The 14,907-nt window shown below is 35.8% G+C and overlaps 1 protein-coding gene across 1 annotated transcript in view; it reads left to right on the top strand.

Annotated features, from left to right (window-relative positions):
- The first annotated feature begins 10,504 nt into the window (after positions 1–10,504).
- The window catches only part of iglon5 (IgLON family member 5), a 29,072-nt gene continuing 24,669 nt past the window's right edge, over positions 10,505–14,907 (top strand). The window contains exons 1-2 of the mRNA XM_016254869.1: positions 10,505–10,701; positions 13,517–13,636. Coding sequence (XP_016110355.1) covers positions 10,617–10,701; positions 13,517–13,636 — 205 coding nt within the window. The 5' untranslated portion in view covers positions 10,505–10,616. The remainder of the gene's footprint in view (positions 10,702–13,516; positions 13,637–14,907) is intronic.

Genomic DNA, 14,907 nt, shown 5'->3' with positions numbered 1-14,907 from the left:
TAGATATCTTTTACTAAACATTAATTACATTCATAGTTTTATATATTTATTTATTTATTTCTCTGATTAAGCTGACTTTTTAAAAATGCAATATAAAAGTTGCATTAAAAATATGTTAGTATTTGTTACATTTAACTACATTTTTAAACATTTATTAACTTAACAGTATGTATGTAAATTATATGTATATTTAAAAAACAAAAATTCTATAATCCTTTATCAAATTCAACATAGACCCTTAAAATTAACGCTAAAACTGCATCAACTTTGCTTTATATGTCAATCAGACGGCCGTTCTCTGAGAGATGGCGACTTTGTACTGAATCTTTCCTGGCTGTTTTCACACGCTGTCTCTGGTCCGTATGGATCTAGATTGAGTTTTGACAGCTGAATTTTGATGGTGAAACTCTGATGTGGAGCCTATAGCACATTCATGATCTGCTCGCGTGTGTACTACGGTTAAATCTAGAGTGGCTTTTATACTGCATTGTACATATCTGGTACATTTACACAGACTTTTTAAACTCACCCTCGTTTTAATGGTGAATTTAGATCTTAGACCACAAGTTAATGTGATTTTAACTTAATTATTTAATGTTTCTGCCTGTAATATGTTAATCTAAGTTGGATTCCTCACTGCCCCCAAATATTCTTTTATCCCAGTAAGCAAATCTGGCCCGTCGTCTCATTTCTGCAGGGAGCACCCTGGGAAAAGACCGATGGGGTTTGCACAGCAGAGCGAAAATAGCATGGAGCACTTCATAATCAAGCATATTTGTGCATGCGGCGTGTGAGTGTTGACCCAGCTAGAGATATAAAACGCCAGGCTGGGGAGCAGAACCTGCCAGGTATTAAAATCTGAGGTGCCAATTGAGCTGTGAAGATAAGAATTGAAAAGGGAATAGGGAATAACCCCCTTCTGTTTTATAACCTTCCCCATAATGCATTGGGATTTACCTTGTGCATGCATCATCCATTTGATGCAAAGTATTCGAGTGTGTGTGTGCGTGTGAAGAGAAGAAACGGAAATGAGTAAAATGAGAAAAATAACCCTTAATGCTTTAAGTTTAATGCTCGTTTCATTGAACTGTGCTGTTATTTGTCAGGACGTCTACAAGGTTGTTTCATACATCAAGAACAAAGCGCAACAGTAGGAACCTTGGCTTTTCTGAGAGTGGGAGGAAAATGCGTCCTGCATCCTGAAGTGCATAGCAACTAAATGTGCTTTTAGGCCAGAGAATTTCAGAAATGTTTAGAATGCAATACTTGCGTGCCAATAACTGCAACCTGCACAGTGAATACTATGCATTGCATGCTGTTTTTTTTTTTATTAATAATGGAATATGTGGTGTGCTACTTTGCTGCTACATAACATCATGGATGTTTAATTTTAGCAAGTTTGGTCATCTTAGAAATAGATATGGTTATTTTGCATTTAAAGGTCTTCATTTTTGGTTGCGAAGAAGATTTTAAAAAAGCAACCTTCATCACACTTGAAACGGAAGGTCATGCTGGGTTTGTCACGCTGTAAGATACATTACAGTGTACATTAGTGTTCTCTGATGGAATAAATTAGCCATTTTTCAATTTATAAGAGCCAGAGATATTATCTGTGATTCATTTTATTTAGTTTAATGTAATGCAACGTGTGTCTTGGGACCAAAGTCTCCATCAGTGTTCATCTTTTCGGATTTTTTTACTCAATTGGCAAGTAGATATATAGAAAAGCAATTGGCTAATGCAATATAAAAAAAAAATTATTGTTGCAGCTAACCATATCTTTATATATTAATTAAATTAACATTTTTATTTGTATGTAGCTATGTCTGTCAGTCAAGAAAAACACTTTGTATTTTACATTTGTTTTACATTTTTCAGTTAATTAATTCATTTTATTTTTAAGTGCCACTCATAGGCTGTTTGCAATGCACACTAATATATTTCTGAGTACTGTAGTATATATATTGTGCACAGTATGCAGAATGTCTGTACGCATATACATTGCATGTAATTTATACCACAATGCAATGCTCTCAATTTAGGAATAGTTCACCCCAAAAGTTTATTTAATTTATTTTTTTGAAAATGTCATGATAATGTTCTCACCATCAGTCCATTAAAATTGTAGATGAGTTTGTTTCTTTATTAGAACAGATTTGAGGAAATGTAGCATTGCATCACTTGCTCAGCAATGGATCCTCTGCAGTGAATGGGTGCCGTCAGAATGAGAGTCCAAACAGCTGATAAAAACATCACAATAATCCACAAGTAATCCACACCACTCCAGTCCATCAGTTTATGTCTTATGACGCCAAAAGCTGAGTGCCTGTAAGAAACAAACAAAGACGTTTTAACTTTAAATTGTTGCTTCTGGTCAAAATATGAGTCCATAATCCATAATAACGCTTCCTCCAGAGAAAAAGTCTATCTCCTTTTTTCCACCCACATATTTCTTTAGAGCTGGTTTGGCTTGTAAACGGTGTTTGATCTGTGCATATTTCTCTCTTGAGTCAAATGAGATGACTTTTTTACTGGAGAAAGCAATTTATGAATTGTGGACTCATATTTTAGCCAGAAGCAATGGTTTGAAGTAAAAGAAAACAAAAAACATCTTGATGGATTTTTTTTGTCTTCACAAGACATTAACTGATGGACTGGAGTGGTGTGGATTACTTGTGGATTATTGTGATGTTTTTATCAGCTGTTTGGACTCTCATTCTGACGGCACCCATTCACTGCAGAGGATCCATTGGTCAGCAAGTGATGGAATTCTACATTTTCCCAAATCTGATGAAGAAACAAACTCACCTACATATTGGATGTCCTGGGGGTGAGTACATTTTCAGCAAATTAAAATTTTTAGGTGAACTGTTCCTTTAAACCTCCATTTCTACTGCAATATCAACCACCATTTTTAACACTAATACTAATGTAGATTGCATGTAGTGAAATTGCGTGCACGGCCTATGTACTGCATACTGCAGAAATCATACTAGCTGCACACGCATGCACAGACCAAACTAAAGCACTTGTCTTTAAAAAGAATGATTAATGATGAAAATATTGAAAGATGATTAAGCAATTTCTCTGATTTAAATCAGTCCGTGCCCTTGTGAGTCGAGAAAACTTAATTTAGCAATGTCATTGCTGGTCACTTCAGCGGATAATGCAAAGCAGCTTTATGCAATTTGTGTACGATACCATGTACAGCTTTATGCAAGTTGTGTACGATGCATGACAATGCAGCCCACGCTTCTTTTCATTACTCTGTGCAATTTGGGGTGCCTCTGCCATGGCTCCGTCTCAAATAAAAAAAGCCCAGTGCTTGGCCATCGCATGCCGCATGTCTCCTTTTGTCTTCCTCCCTGTCCAATCACACTTGGCAAGCCGTCGGTTCACTGGCTTCGCATTGCACGTTAAACACCAAGACCTTCCGGGTGCTTCTTAACTCTTGACTGCACTTGTGTCTCGTATATTAAACCTCGAAGGCAGGACGACCAAATATTGGCCAGGAGATATTAAGGACGGGGATTATGAGCAGGTCTGGAAGATGGCGCCACGCTGGCATTTGGCAGTGCTGACGTGGCTAGCGACGAAGCCGTGCCGATAGCACACTAATCTCTGTTTGCAGAGGAAATTGGAGCGTATTTTGCACACCCTGAATAGATAAGAACAAGAATGGCGTTTGAAAACTAAAAAGGAATTTGACGTTGTCCGTGCCACCTGCAAACAGCCCGAGCAAATTCACATTTCCTCTGATGTCCCGGTTTGTTCGTATACCAGTGTGTAGTTTGATTCGTGCATATGAAAACGCATGTGTATGTGTTTGTACACAAGTGACAGCGCTCATGCACCAGTGTGTGTGTGTGTTCGTTCCCATTGCAGTGGCAGTTCCTTCATTTCACGCTCTGCCGCTTCCGTGCGAATCCTCTTCCCCGGGCTCATTATCGGGTCTGTTCGGCGAGTGCATGGCCAGGCGACGCGTGGGGCAGAGCCCAATCATTATTCAAGCCCACTGACGGTCAGCGCTGACGGCTCCGTGATGTCGTTTTGCAGACTTATTATTCTCTCCTTGCAAATAACTAAGCAAAACCACAAAAACAAATCCTGCCTGACCAGGATCAATGAGGTACTCAGTACCCGGCGTCGTGCCGCCCAGGGGACTCGGGGATGGAGTGGACCTTCTGTTGCTGGAATAACTGCTGTATGCTCACTGTCTCTCCTCTCTCGTTTTCTTTGGCAGGGCCCACCGGTGCTCAGGCGGCCGAGTTCGGACACTTGCCCGACAACATTACCGTGCTGGAAGGAGAAAGCGTCGTTTTGAGGTGATTTCACAGTGCACCTGCATCCTTCTGTCGTGTGATTAAAAAACACTCTTTTACTCTCTTGGAATGATCTGTTGATCCGTAGGGAGGGGCGGTTTTGACTGAAAACTCACAAAATTAACTAATAAAACATGTAATTGTGAGATCAAATGTGGAATAAGAACTAAAAAGTCACATTGTGTAATATAAAGTCACAATTACAGAAGGTAAACTCTCGATTACAACAAATAAACTTGCAATTGTGGCATACCTGTATAAAGACATATTGTGAGATAATAAATCACAATTATGAGAAACAAAGAGAAATATAGTGAGAGTTGTGCGATATAAAGATGCACTTTGAGAAATTAAGTCAACTTTGGTATATAAAGTGACAGCTGTGAGAAATAAAGACTTTGTGAGATAATAAGACACAACTGTGAGAATTAAAGTGCCAATTATGAGATATAAATACACATTGTGAGAAATTAAGTTATTATTATGAGAAATAAAGTGGCAATTGTAAGACATAGTGACACATTGTGAGAGATATTTGGTCACAATTACAAGAAATAAAGTTCCAATTGTAAGAAAGTAAGTCACAATTATGAGAAATAAAGCGGAAATTGTGTGATACAAAGACACTGTGAGAAATTAAGTCACAATTATGAAAAATAGAGTGGAAATTGTGAGATATGAAGACGTGAGAAATTAAGTCACAATTATGAGACATAAAGTGGCAATTGTACGATATAAATACACAAATAAAATACACATAAAGACAAATTGTGAAATATTTGGTCACAATTATGAGAAATAAAGTTCCAATTGTGAGAAAGTAAGTCACAGTTATGAGAAATAAAGTGGCAATTGTGAGATATAAATACACATATATAGAGACACATTGTGGTAAATTACTCCGCAATTATGAGATATAGAGCTATTATGATAAAGTGGTGTTTTTGAGATAAAGACACATCGTTAAATATGAAGCCATATTGTGACAAATTAATTCACAATTATGAGAAATAAAGTTTTAAATATAAAAAAATACTAAAAGAGTATGTAAATAATATTAAAATAACACTGCCAAGCTTTTGCTTGTGCCTAACAATCAGCCGTTTTCTTCCTCGTCTTGACTCGTTTACATGCCCCTTTATTTTCACAATATTCTGTGTTTTTCCATCGCTGTCACATTCAAATAATGCTACTGATAGCAATATATATATATATATACACACAGTATATACGGTCATATCGCCCAGCCCTACTGCTCTTTTCATGCTCACTCACTGGAGGGTGCATTTTTAACATTTTAATTTCACTCTCTCTAGTCTTGTTGTTAGTCAGTTTCCTGGCAGAAATGACTTGGTTTCAGTCTATCAGCCAGCAATTGAACTCCTGAACCTGCTGTCAGGGGTTCATATTCTCAAAAGCACCGTATTATTATTCTACACAACTGCACCGGGAATGGGAATTGATGTGATATCACAGTTTGATACGCTGAAAGTGAAAGCTGACATGAATGTGAGTGATATTTAAGCCTTATATGTGTCACGACTTCTCCATTTAAAGAGCAGAGCAGAACAGTGGCATCTAGAGGTCAACTGTGGTTCCTGCATATCACTCGACCGATGGCGTCACTGGTCTGATTCAGTAGCATGTGAAGCGCAGTTGTCAGTTGTTATATGGCAACGTTTGTTCTTCGATCTGTTTATTAATTTTGCTGTCTTCAGTGTTGCTACTTCTTAAACAGTGGCAATACTTGATGCAAAAAAATCAACCAATCTCTGAATTGCATTTTTGCATTATTTACAAATGCCAGCAGGCAAAAGACAAGATTATGAGCACTGACCCGAATGTGTTGAGACTGACTTCAACTAACTGCATCTCCAGACTCGGGAGTGTTTTTAATTTCAAACACTGTCAGTCATCCATATCACTGCCAGTTTTTGCAACGTTCCTTTTGAAACTCAATCATTGGTTGTGTAGAGAAGCTTTCAGACTTCTCAGGATGAAAATACTTCAATGCAAGCCTCACTGTCCAATAAACAAATCAGCTGATTTGGTGCAAATGGTGCTCATGATGCTCTCATAGACTCCCAGTGAAGCACAGCATCCAGCCAGGACCCAGAATGACATGTTTAGAGCCTCTTGTCCGGTGAACATTGATCTTTGCACCACTGAAATCAATGTATTTATAGACCCCACTGAAGTCAGCAAATAGACATTTTTATTTGAGAGAGAGAACAGATTACGTTACTGAATCAATCCTCTGTGCACACGCTGGCAATATATCCATTGTTGGCTTGTTTTTTTGTTTTTTTGTATCTAAGTGTAATATAATTAGAAAAAATAACAACTAAAGTTTTAGGAAACATCAGGCAATCAAGCATTTTTTTATGATAGAACTTTAGTAAATATAATTCAAATGTGGCAACCATGCATTTTTAATCATTTAATAGCCAGTGGCTAATGGCAGACATTATTTAGTTGTCGTTAATATTATTTTGTTATTACTCGTAATTTAAAGGGTTATGAATGAGTGCTGTGATATTGTAAACTTTTTTAATTATTGAAATGTACCTACAATTATATTTAACCCTCTATTGCATGCATTATAAAAAAATGTTTGATTCAGTTTTTGTGTGTAAGAAAAGTTATATTGGGGAATTTTAAATTTAAAGTAAGTACCGAAAAATAATATGGATAAATGAATCATTTGAATAAAAAATGATTTTAACTAAATTATTGAAATACAACTAGAATATTTAACGCTTTGTTGCATGCATTATGAAAACGATTTAAAAAAAATGATTCTGTTTTCATGCTTAAGAAAATTTATCAGTGGGATTTGGGAGGACTTTTAGATGTACAGAAAAATTATTAATATAAAAAAGGACAATGTAATGAGCAGTGCAGTAGTGCTGTGATATTTTATACACTTTTTGACATATTGAAATATGCCTAGAAATTAACCATCTGTTCCATGCTTTATGAAAAACAAGTTTTAAAAATGTTTGATTCCGTTTCCATGCTATGAAAAGTTAAGTAAATACAGAATTATTTATATATATATTTTTTTATTATAAATAATTTATATGGATAAATTATCATTTGAATAAGCAGTGTGATAGTGCTGTGTCTTTTTCACTGAATTATTGAAATGAACCTATAATGATATTTTTGCATGCGTTATGAAAAAAAAAGTTTAAAAATGCTTTATTCAGTTTTCATGCATAAGTTATATTTAGGAATTGGGAGGACTTACAAAAAAGTAAATACTAAAATAAATGAATATTTAATAAATTGATGATTTGAAAAGTATAATTTTTTTTTAAATAATAAATAAAATAATAATAAATAAAAGCATATGATAACTGTAATATTCTCTATAGCAGCTGCATCCGTATCTGTTCCACTCCCACACAATGTTGCTTCAAGGCAACAAATATGTTTCAGCAATTCTTCATGACAAATAATTTATAAGACTCTAAATGTTTTAAAATGGGGATTACTCATCAGCAGATGTGAATCATATTTTGGATGAAGGAGAAAAGCTTTTGTGAGGGCAGATCTCCAGAGCAAAACTGCATCCTCCGCATGGCGTACAGTGCCAGAAAAAGATTTGAACATGCCTGCCAGGACATAGTGACAAAGAAAAAGCTTTGTCTTGGTTTATTCAATGCCGTCCCTTCAATATTAACCATTTTATCGCCATCTTATGTGCTTGCAAACTGAATTAAACATTTGAGGCGACATACTATGGAAGGATATTCCGGACTATTTTCAAAAGGAATTGCAAATTGTGTTTTCAATTGCGTTTTCAATATGTGGACGCATAAATTGTGACACAATCCAAATGCAATTGCAAATCTTGCATTACCGTTTGCGTTTTCGCGAACGCACAGTGACTGCCAAATTTCAAATGAAAAAGCAAAGTCCATTTGCAACTGTATTTCCTATGTCTTACGAGTTATGAGCCTGTCATATTTAAATAGCAATATTAATTACCACGTCTGCTTTTTTATTATTATTTGCAATTATGGCGACATACTATGGAAGGATATTCCGGACTATTTTCAAAAGGAATTGCAAATTGTGTTTTCAATTGCGTTTTCAATATGTGGACGCATAAATTGTGACACAATCCAAATGCAATTGCAAATCTTGCATTACCGTTTGCGTTTTCGCGAACGCACAGTGACTGCCAAATTTCAAATGAAAAAGCAAAGTCCATTTGCAACTGTATTTCCTATGTCTTACGAGTTATGAGCCTGTCATATTTAAATAGCAATATTAATTACCACGTCTGCTTTTTTATTATTATTTGCAATTATTATTTTGGTAAAATAATGAACATTTTGCAGATTCTGCAAGGTGTACGTAAACTTTTGACTTCAACTGTATATAGTGTTTGAGCCCATTCGGTACAGAAAAAAATTATATTTACATATGAGTTACAGTTTATTTATAACTGACACCTACATGAACACTTTACAGTTGGTTTCATGACTGTTAGTCATTCTCTTCAAATGCTATTGAAGTTAGAAAAGTGTATGCCAATGTCGTATGTAACTTTAGAGACGGTCCCTAAATTTGCGAATATCGAGCGTCCAAAGTAAAGCCAACTTTATTCCAGTAGAAGATCTTGAAGCAGGCACGACACTCTCTCTATTACAGATTAAAAGTGAGGAATAAAATATACAGTAATAAGTGTAGAATTGCACTGTATGTTTACTCACATCAATCGGAGTGTAAAGTTGTTGAGACGGGTTAAAAGTGTTTGGTTAATAGTGAATATTGACCTATTGTGTGTACCGTTGTGGCTCTTAATCACTGTCAGCAGGGGATAATCGCAAACAGTAATGCAAGATTTGCAATTGCATTTGGATTGTGTCACAATTTATGTGTCCACATATGGAAAACGCAATCGAAAATACAATTTGCTATTCCTTTCGAAAATAGTCCTGAATATTCTTCCATAACATACAGTAGAGGATTCATGTATGTATATTGATTATTTGTGCATTGATAACGTCTCTAGGTTACGTATGTAACCATGGTTCCCCGAGGGAACGAGACGCTGCGTCGAGTCGCTTTGGGAACGCCCTTGCGTGACCGCGTTCTGAAGCACGTGTCAAATCCGTCCAATGGAGCAGCGAGACGTCACGAGCAGGGTGACGTAAGCACCAGAAAGCATAAAGGCACATCCGGCCGGGCGCAAACCAGCTTCGATGAAGTAGCGCCTGCAGGGATGCAGGGAGTATGGCAAAGAGACGCAGCGTCTCTACTTTAGCTGGGTTTTCACAAATGTCCTAACTGAACTATGGCCTAATCCTGGTCCTAATCCTGGTCTATAAAACCGGGCCTATATCTTAAAATTGTGACAATTAATGTCAAAATTGTGAGATATACTGTGTATGAACTGCTGTTTAAAAGGTTGTCATCAGTACGATTTTTTAAAATGTTTTCTGCTCACCAAGTCTGCATTTATTTGATCAAAATACTGTAAAAAAAAAATTGAAATTTTATTACAATTTAAAATAAAGGTTTTCTATTTGAATATATTGTAAAATGTAATTTATTCCTGTGATCAAAGCTGAATTTTCAGCATCATTACTCCAGTCTTCAGTGATCCTTCAGAAATCATTCTAATATGCTGATTTCACATTTTTTCTGGAAACCGTGATTTCTGCATTTTTTTAGGATTATTTGAAGAGCAGAAAGATAAAAAAAAACATAATTTGAAATAGAAATCTGTAACATTCTAAATGTCTTTACTGTCACTTTTGATCAATTTAATGCATTCTTGCTGAATAAAAATGTTAATTTATTTTAAAAACTTGATAGCGTAAATTCACAACCATGAGGAAAAAAATCTGAATCAAAATTCCAACATATAAACTCAAAATTGCAAGAAATAAAGTCCAAATTCAGATAATATATAAAGTCACAATTACTGTTTTTATTTTTATGCAAATATAATTTCTAGTTTTTATTTTGAATTTGTGGTGAGATGTGACCAGGTTTTCATGAGATTTTCCCATACATCACTTAATTTTGTCTGGACGTGATCCATTATGTACATTTGTGCATCTATATATGGCATTTTCCAAATTTATTTGATCAAACAATATTCTTTTAAAAACATTATGTGTTCTGGTCATATACTACACAATGTATTGTCCAAAGGCATGGTTGAACCGCTCCAACATCTTATTTACGGGCACAGATAAGTGGTCCCTGGACTCCCGCGTCTCCCTGGTGAACAACAACAACAGCGACTTCTCCATTAAGATTGAGCAAGTGATGGTGTCAGACGAGGGACCCTACACATGCAGCTTCCAGGCCAAAAACCAGCCCCGTACGGCCCACGTCTACCTCATCGTTCAGGGTATGTTCATCTGCCTGCCGCTTAAAAGTGACAATTTTGCGTCACTAGTGAACACAAAAAAGAATTGCAATAATAAAGAAAACATGCAAATGCAATAGGGGCTACAGCCCCAAAAAATACGAATGGTTTCTAAAACAGGTTTCCTCCCATTTCAGTTGTCCAGAAAAAATAAGTAATTGGCAGAAATGTATGTAAATTTAGTGATCAGAATTTCAATAAAAGCCTGTAGAAAAAAATAATAAAAAGTTGCCAGTAACAAATGTTGCCAACTTTAAATCTCACAATTTTAAATCTGACGTATTTAGTTTACACTACTGTGTATAGTTTGCAATTCTGACTTCATATCACACAATGTGACTTTATATCTCACAAAAACAACTTTATGTCTTGTAATGCGAATTTAAATCTCACAATATGACATTATCCCCCGGTTTCACAGACAAGGCTCAAGCCTAGTCCTAGACTAAAATGTAAATCTGAGCTGTTTCAACTGAAAGAAACTTGCACTGACTGATCTTAAAACATGTCAGTGCCTTTGTTTTGTCTAAAGATGCACACCAGTAATGCTTTTTTCTAATGCATGGTTATAAAAATTACTTAAATGTGACCCTCTCTGTGAAATCCAAGTCTCAAAATCTAATTATGAGATAACAAGCATCAAAGTTTGATTTCAACCATTAATTTCACTATGATTTCAATCTTTGACATGGTCTTAGTCCGTAATAAAGATATCAATGTTACATTTTCACAGAATGTTCTTTACCTTATGAAGGATGATTTTATATAGAAAACAGTAAATCACCCAAAAATTACTTTAGCTGGGTTTTCACAAATGTCCTAACTGAACTATGGCCTAATCCTGGTCCTAATCCTGGTCTATAAAACCGGGCCTATATCTTAAAATTGTGACAATTAATGTCAAAATTGTGAGATATACTGTGTATGAACTGCTGTTTAAAAGGTTGTCATCAGTACGATTTTTTAAAATGTTTTCTGCTCACCAAGTCTGCATTTATTTGATCAAAATACTGTAAAAAAAAAATTGAAATTTTATTACAATTTAAAATAAAGGTTTTCTATTTGAATATATTGTAAAATGTAATTTATTCCTGTGATCAAAGCTGAATTTTCAGCATCATTACTCCAGTCTTCAGTGATCCTTCAGAAATCATTCTAATATGCTGATTTCACATTTTTTCTGGAAACCGTGATTTCTGCATTTTTTTAGGATTATTTGAAGAGCAGAAAGATAAAAAAAAACATAATTTGAAATAGAAATCTGTAACATTCTAAATTTCTTTACTGTCACTTTTGATCAATTTAATGCATTCTTGCTGAATAAAAATGTTAATTTATTTTAAAAACTTGATAGCGTAAATTCACAACCATGAGGAAAAAAATCAGAATCAAAATTCCAACATATAAACTCAAAATTGCAAGAAATAAAGTCCAAATTCAGATAATATATAAAGTCACAATTACTGTTTTTATTTTTATGCAAATATAATTTCTAGTTTTTATTTTGAATTTGTGGTGAGATGTGACCAGGTTTTCATGAGATTTTCCCATACATCACTTAATTTTTTCTGGACGTGATCCATTATGTAAATTTGTGCATCTATATATGGCATTTTCCAAATTTATTTGATCAAACAATATTCTTTTAAAAACATTATGTGTTCTGGTCGTTATGCATTATGTGGTACCAAAGCATAAAATTGCAGTGCAGTCTTGTTTAATGCATAAAAAGTGCCTACTGTACACAGTACTTCATACTGCAGAAGCATGCAGTGATGAAAATAGTCTTAGTGATTTACAGCTCTCATAATTACATTCACAACAGGGTGATAATTGTCAACACGTGCCATGATGTTCTCCTTTCTGCCATGGAACTCATACGAAACAATTGCACAAATGAACATTTCCTCGAATGCCGGTACCAAAGAAACAAGAGGGGCTGGCACAGATGTGATCAGGATCCGAGGGGTGGTTATGCTCAGTAATCTTCCAGAAGGCCTTTAGTTGACCGGCGGTGCGGGGCGGGACACGGGCCGTGCCGACTGTCACATCAGCAGCAACATGAGTAAGAGGTCCTGCGATCCAGCCTGACGCGATCCGCTGATGGATTGCCTGCATCCCTCCCTTTACTCCAACCCCGCAGGCTGAAAGTTGTCAATTGTTATGTATATGACGCCATGCGTGGAGCATTCTCCTGTTGCACAAGATTGAAAATATCAAAGCGAAGAAGTGCGAAAAGGAGGGGGAAGCATTTTTAAAATGCATCTTGTGTATGTTGTTGGCCAACCGGCAGGCTCTCCAAACACAGGCTTTTATCTGCCGCACGGAGCTTTGCAGACAGATGACCATATTTGCTCGATACCATTGTGCCCTCAATTTTAGTCTTAGTGCGATATGAGCAAAAATAATTACACCCCCCAGTCACTCCTCCAACAGCAATGGATCTGCTTTGGTTCCAATCTTAAGTTTATCGGATGTATTCTGCCCTGTTAGAAACCTGAAAAATGGACTGCTTGAGAATGCCTCGCAGGCCAAATTTGTGGCCATCTTCATTAAAGCTCTGATCATAGGCCATTTAAATTCAAGGGCCAGCTCATTATCCGGTCGGCATTATGCACTGCCCTCTGCTTTGGGAATTTAGGCCAAAACAGCTGATTGGAATCATTTATAACCCCTGAAACAAACAACCCGTCTCCAGCAAATTTATTCGGCTAAACCCTGGTTGATTTTTGACATCAGTTAAGACGTGATATATTCACTCTGTTATTATTAAGCATAATTAAAATCTCTTTTGCAGTGCCGGCCCGGATAGTGAACATCTCGCAGGATAAATCGGTGAATGAAGGCGATGACGTCAATCTTTTTTGCCTGGCGGTGGGCAGACCAGAGCCGACCGTCACCTGGAAGGACTTCAGATGTGAGTCTCTTCTGTCATTTTTGTTTGTTATACTGTAAATGAAGGTCAAGTTATGCACATTGCATTGTGGGATACAGTTTACACAGCTTAGTGTGTTCTGAACTTTTATTTTGGTGGAAATATGTTATGAACATGAAACGGGAACACAAAGAAAATGCATCATTTTTATCACCACATTTTTAATGTATTTAGTCTTATTACATTTTTCAGATGAAATGTGACCAGGTTTTCATGATATTTTCTATTTTTATGCTAAATATTTGTATTTATATTTAATTTATGCAAAATTTAATTTCTTATTTTTTCCTTTTGATTTTGTGGTCAAAAGGTTTTCGTGAGATTCGGCCACATCACTTAATATGCTTCTTTTTTTTCTTTATGCAATAATTTTTTTTTTTATATATATATGACCAGGTTTTCATTCGATTTTTCCGCATACATCACTTAATTGTGTTTGGACGTGCTTCATTACAAAAATGTTACATGTAATTTTGTGCATGTACATGTATGGCATTTTCAAAATGCTTTTAATCAAACAATATTCTTTTAAAAACATAGTGTATTCTGGTTTCATACTGCACATTTTGACCAATGTTGTATGGGTATCTCATGCATAAAAGGTGCATACTGTACACAGTATACTAGAGAAACAATAAGAGTAGCATGCAATTATGATCATAGTCTTGGCGATTTACATCTCCGATTTCATTATAAATAATTATAGCCACAACCAGAGTGATAATTGTCAACATGTGCCATCATCATCATCTTTGTCACCATTATCGTTCCTGCCACAATATTAATAATCACAGTTATCAATAATCATGCTATTTATAACTTTCATTACCGTTGATATTAGCTGCATTCATTTCGAGTGGCTGTGATGAAATGCATAACAGGAGAGGGCATTTTTTATTTAATCTTTTCACGATATGATTACAGGACGGTGGGGATCATCATTTACTGTCATTTATTTTTCAATTGATCCTTAGAAATCAACTCAAGAGTCCCTCTGCCTGGAAATGGACCAGCATCACATGAGTGGAGCAGCTGAGCTCAGATACTAAACCTCTAGTGTGTCTATGTAGTGTACACTCACTATATCTGTGTGCTTATTGTACGCATTCAAGTGATCTGGTCACAAATGGTCAGCCAAGCACATCGTATTCTTTTACTTTTACGCCTGGTATTCACATGCATCTCAAACCCGTCCAGTGACCACTTACAATTATCAAGGGAAGGGTCTTTGATTTCATGAAAGCATATGATTG

Source organism: Sinocyclocheilus grahami, unplaced genomic scaffold (assembly GCF_001515645.1).
Source record: "Sinocyclocheilus grahami isolate Dianchi unplaced genomic scaffold, SAMN03320097.WGS_v1.1 scaffold1288.1, whole genome shotgun sequence".
Classification (NCBI taxonomy): domain Eukaryota; kingdom Metazoa; phylum Chordata; class Actinopteri; order Cypriniformes; family Cyprinidae; genus Sinocyclocheilus; species Sinocyclocheilus grahami.
The sequence above is the reverse complement of the archived record's forward strand: the minus strand, read 5'-3'. Positions and strand labels throughout refer to the sequence as shown.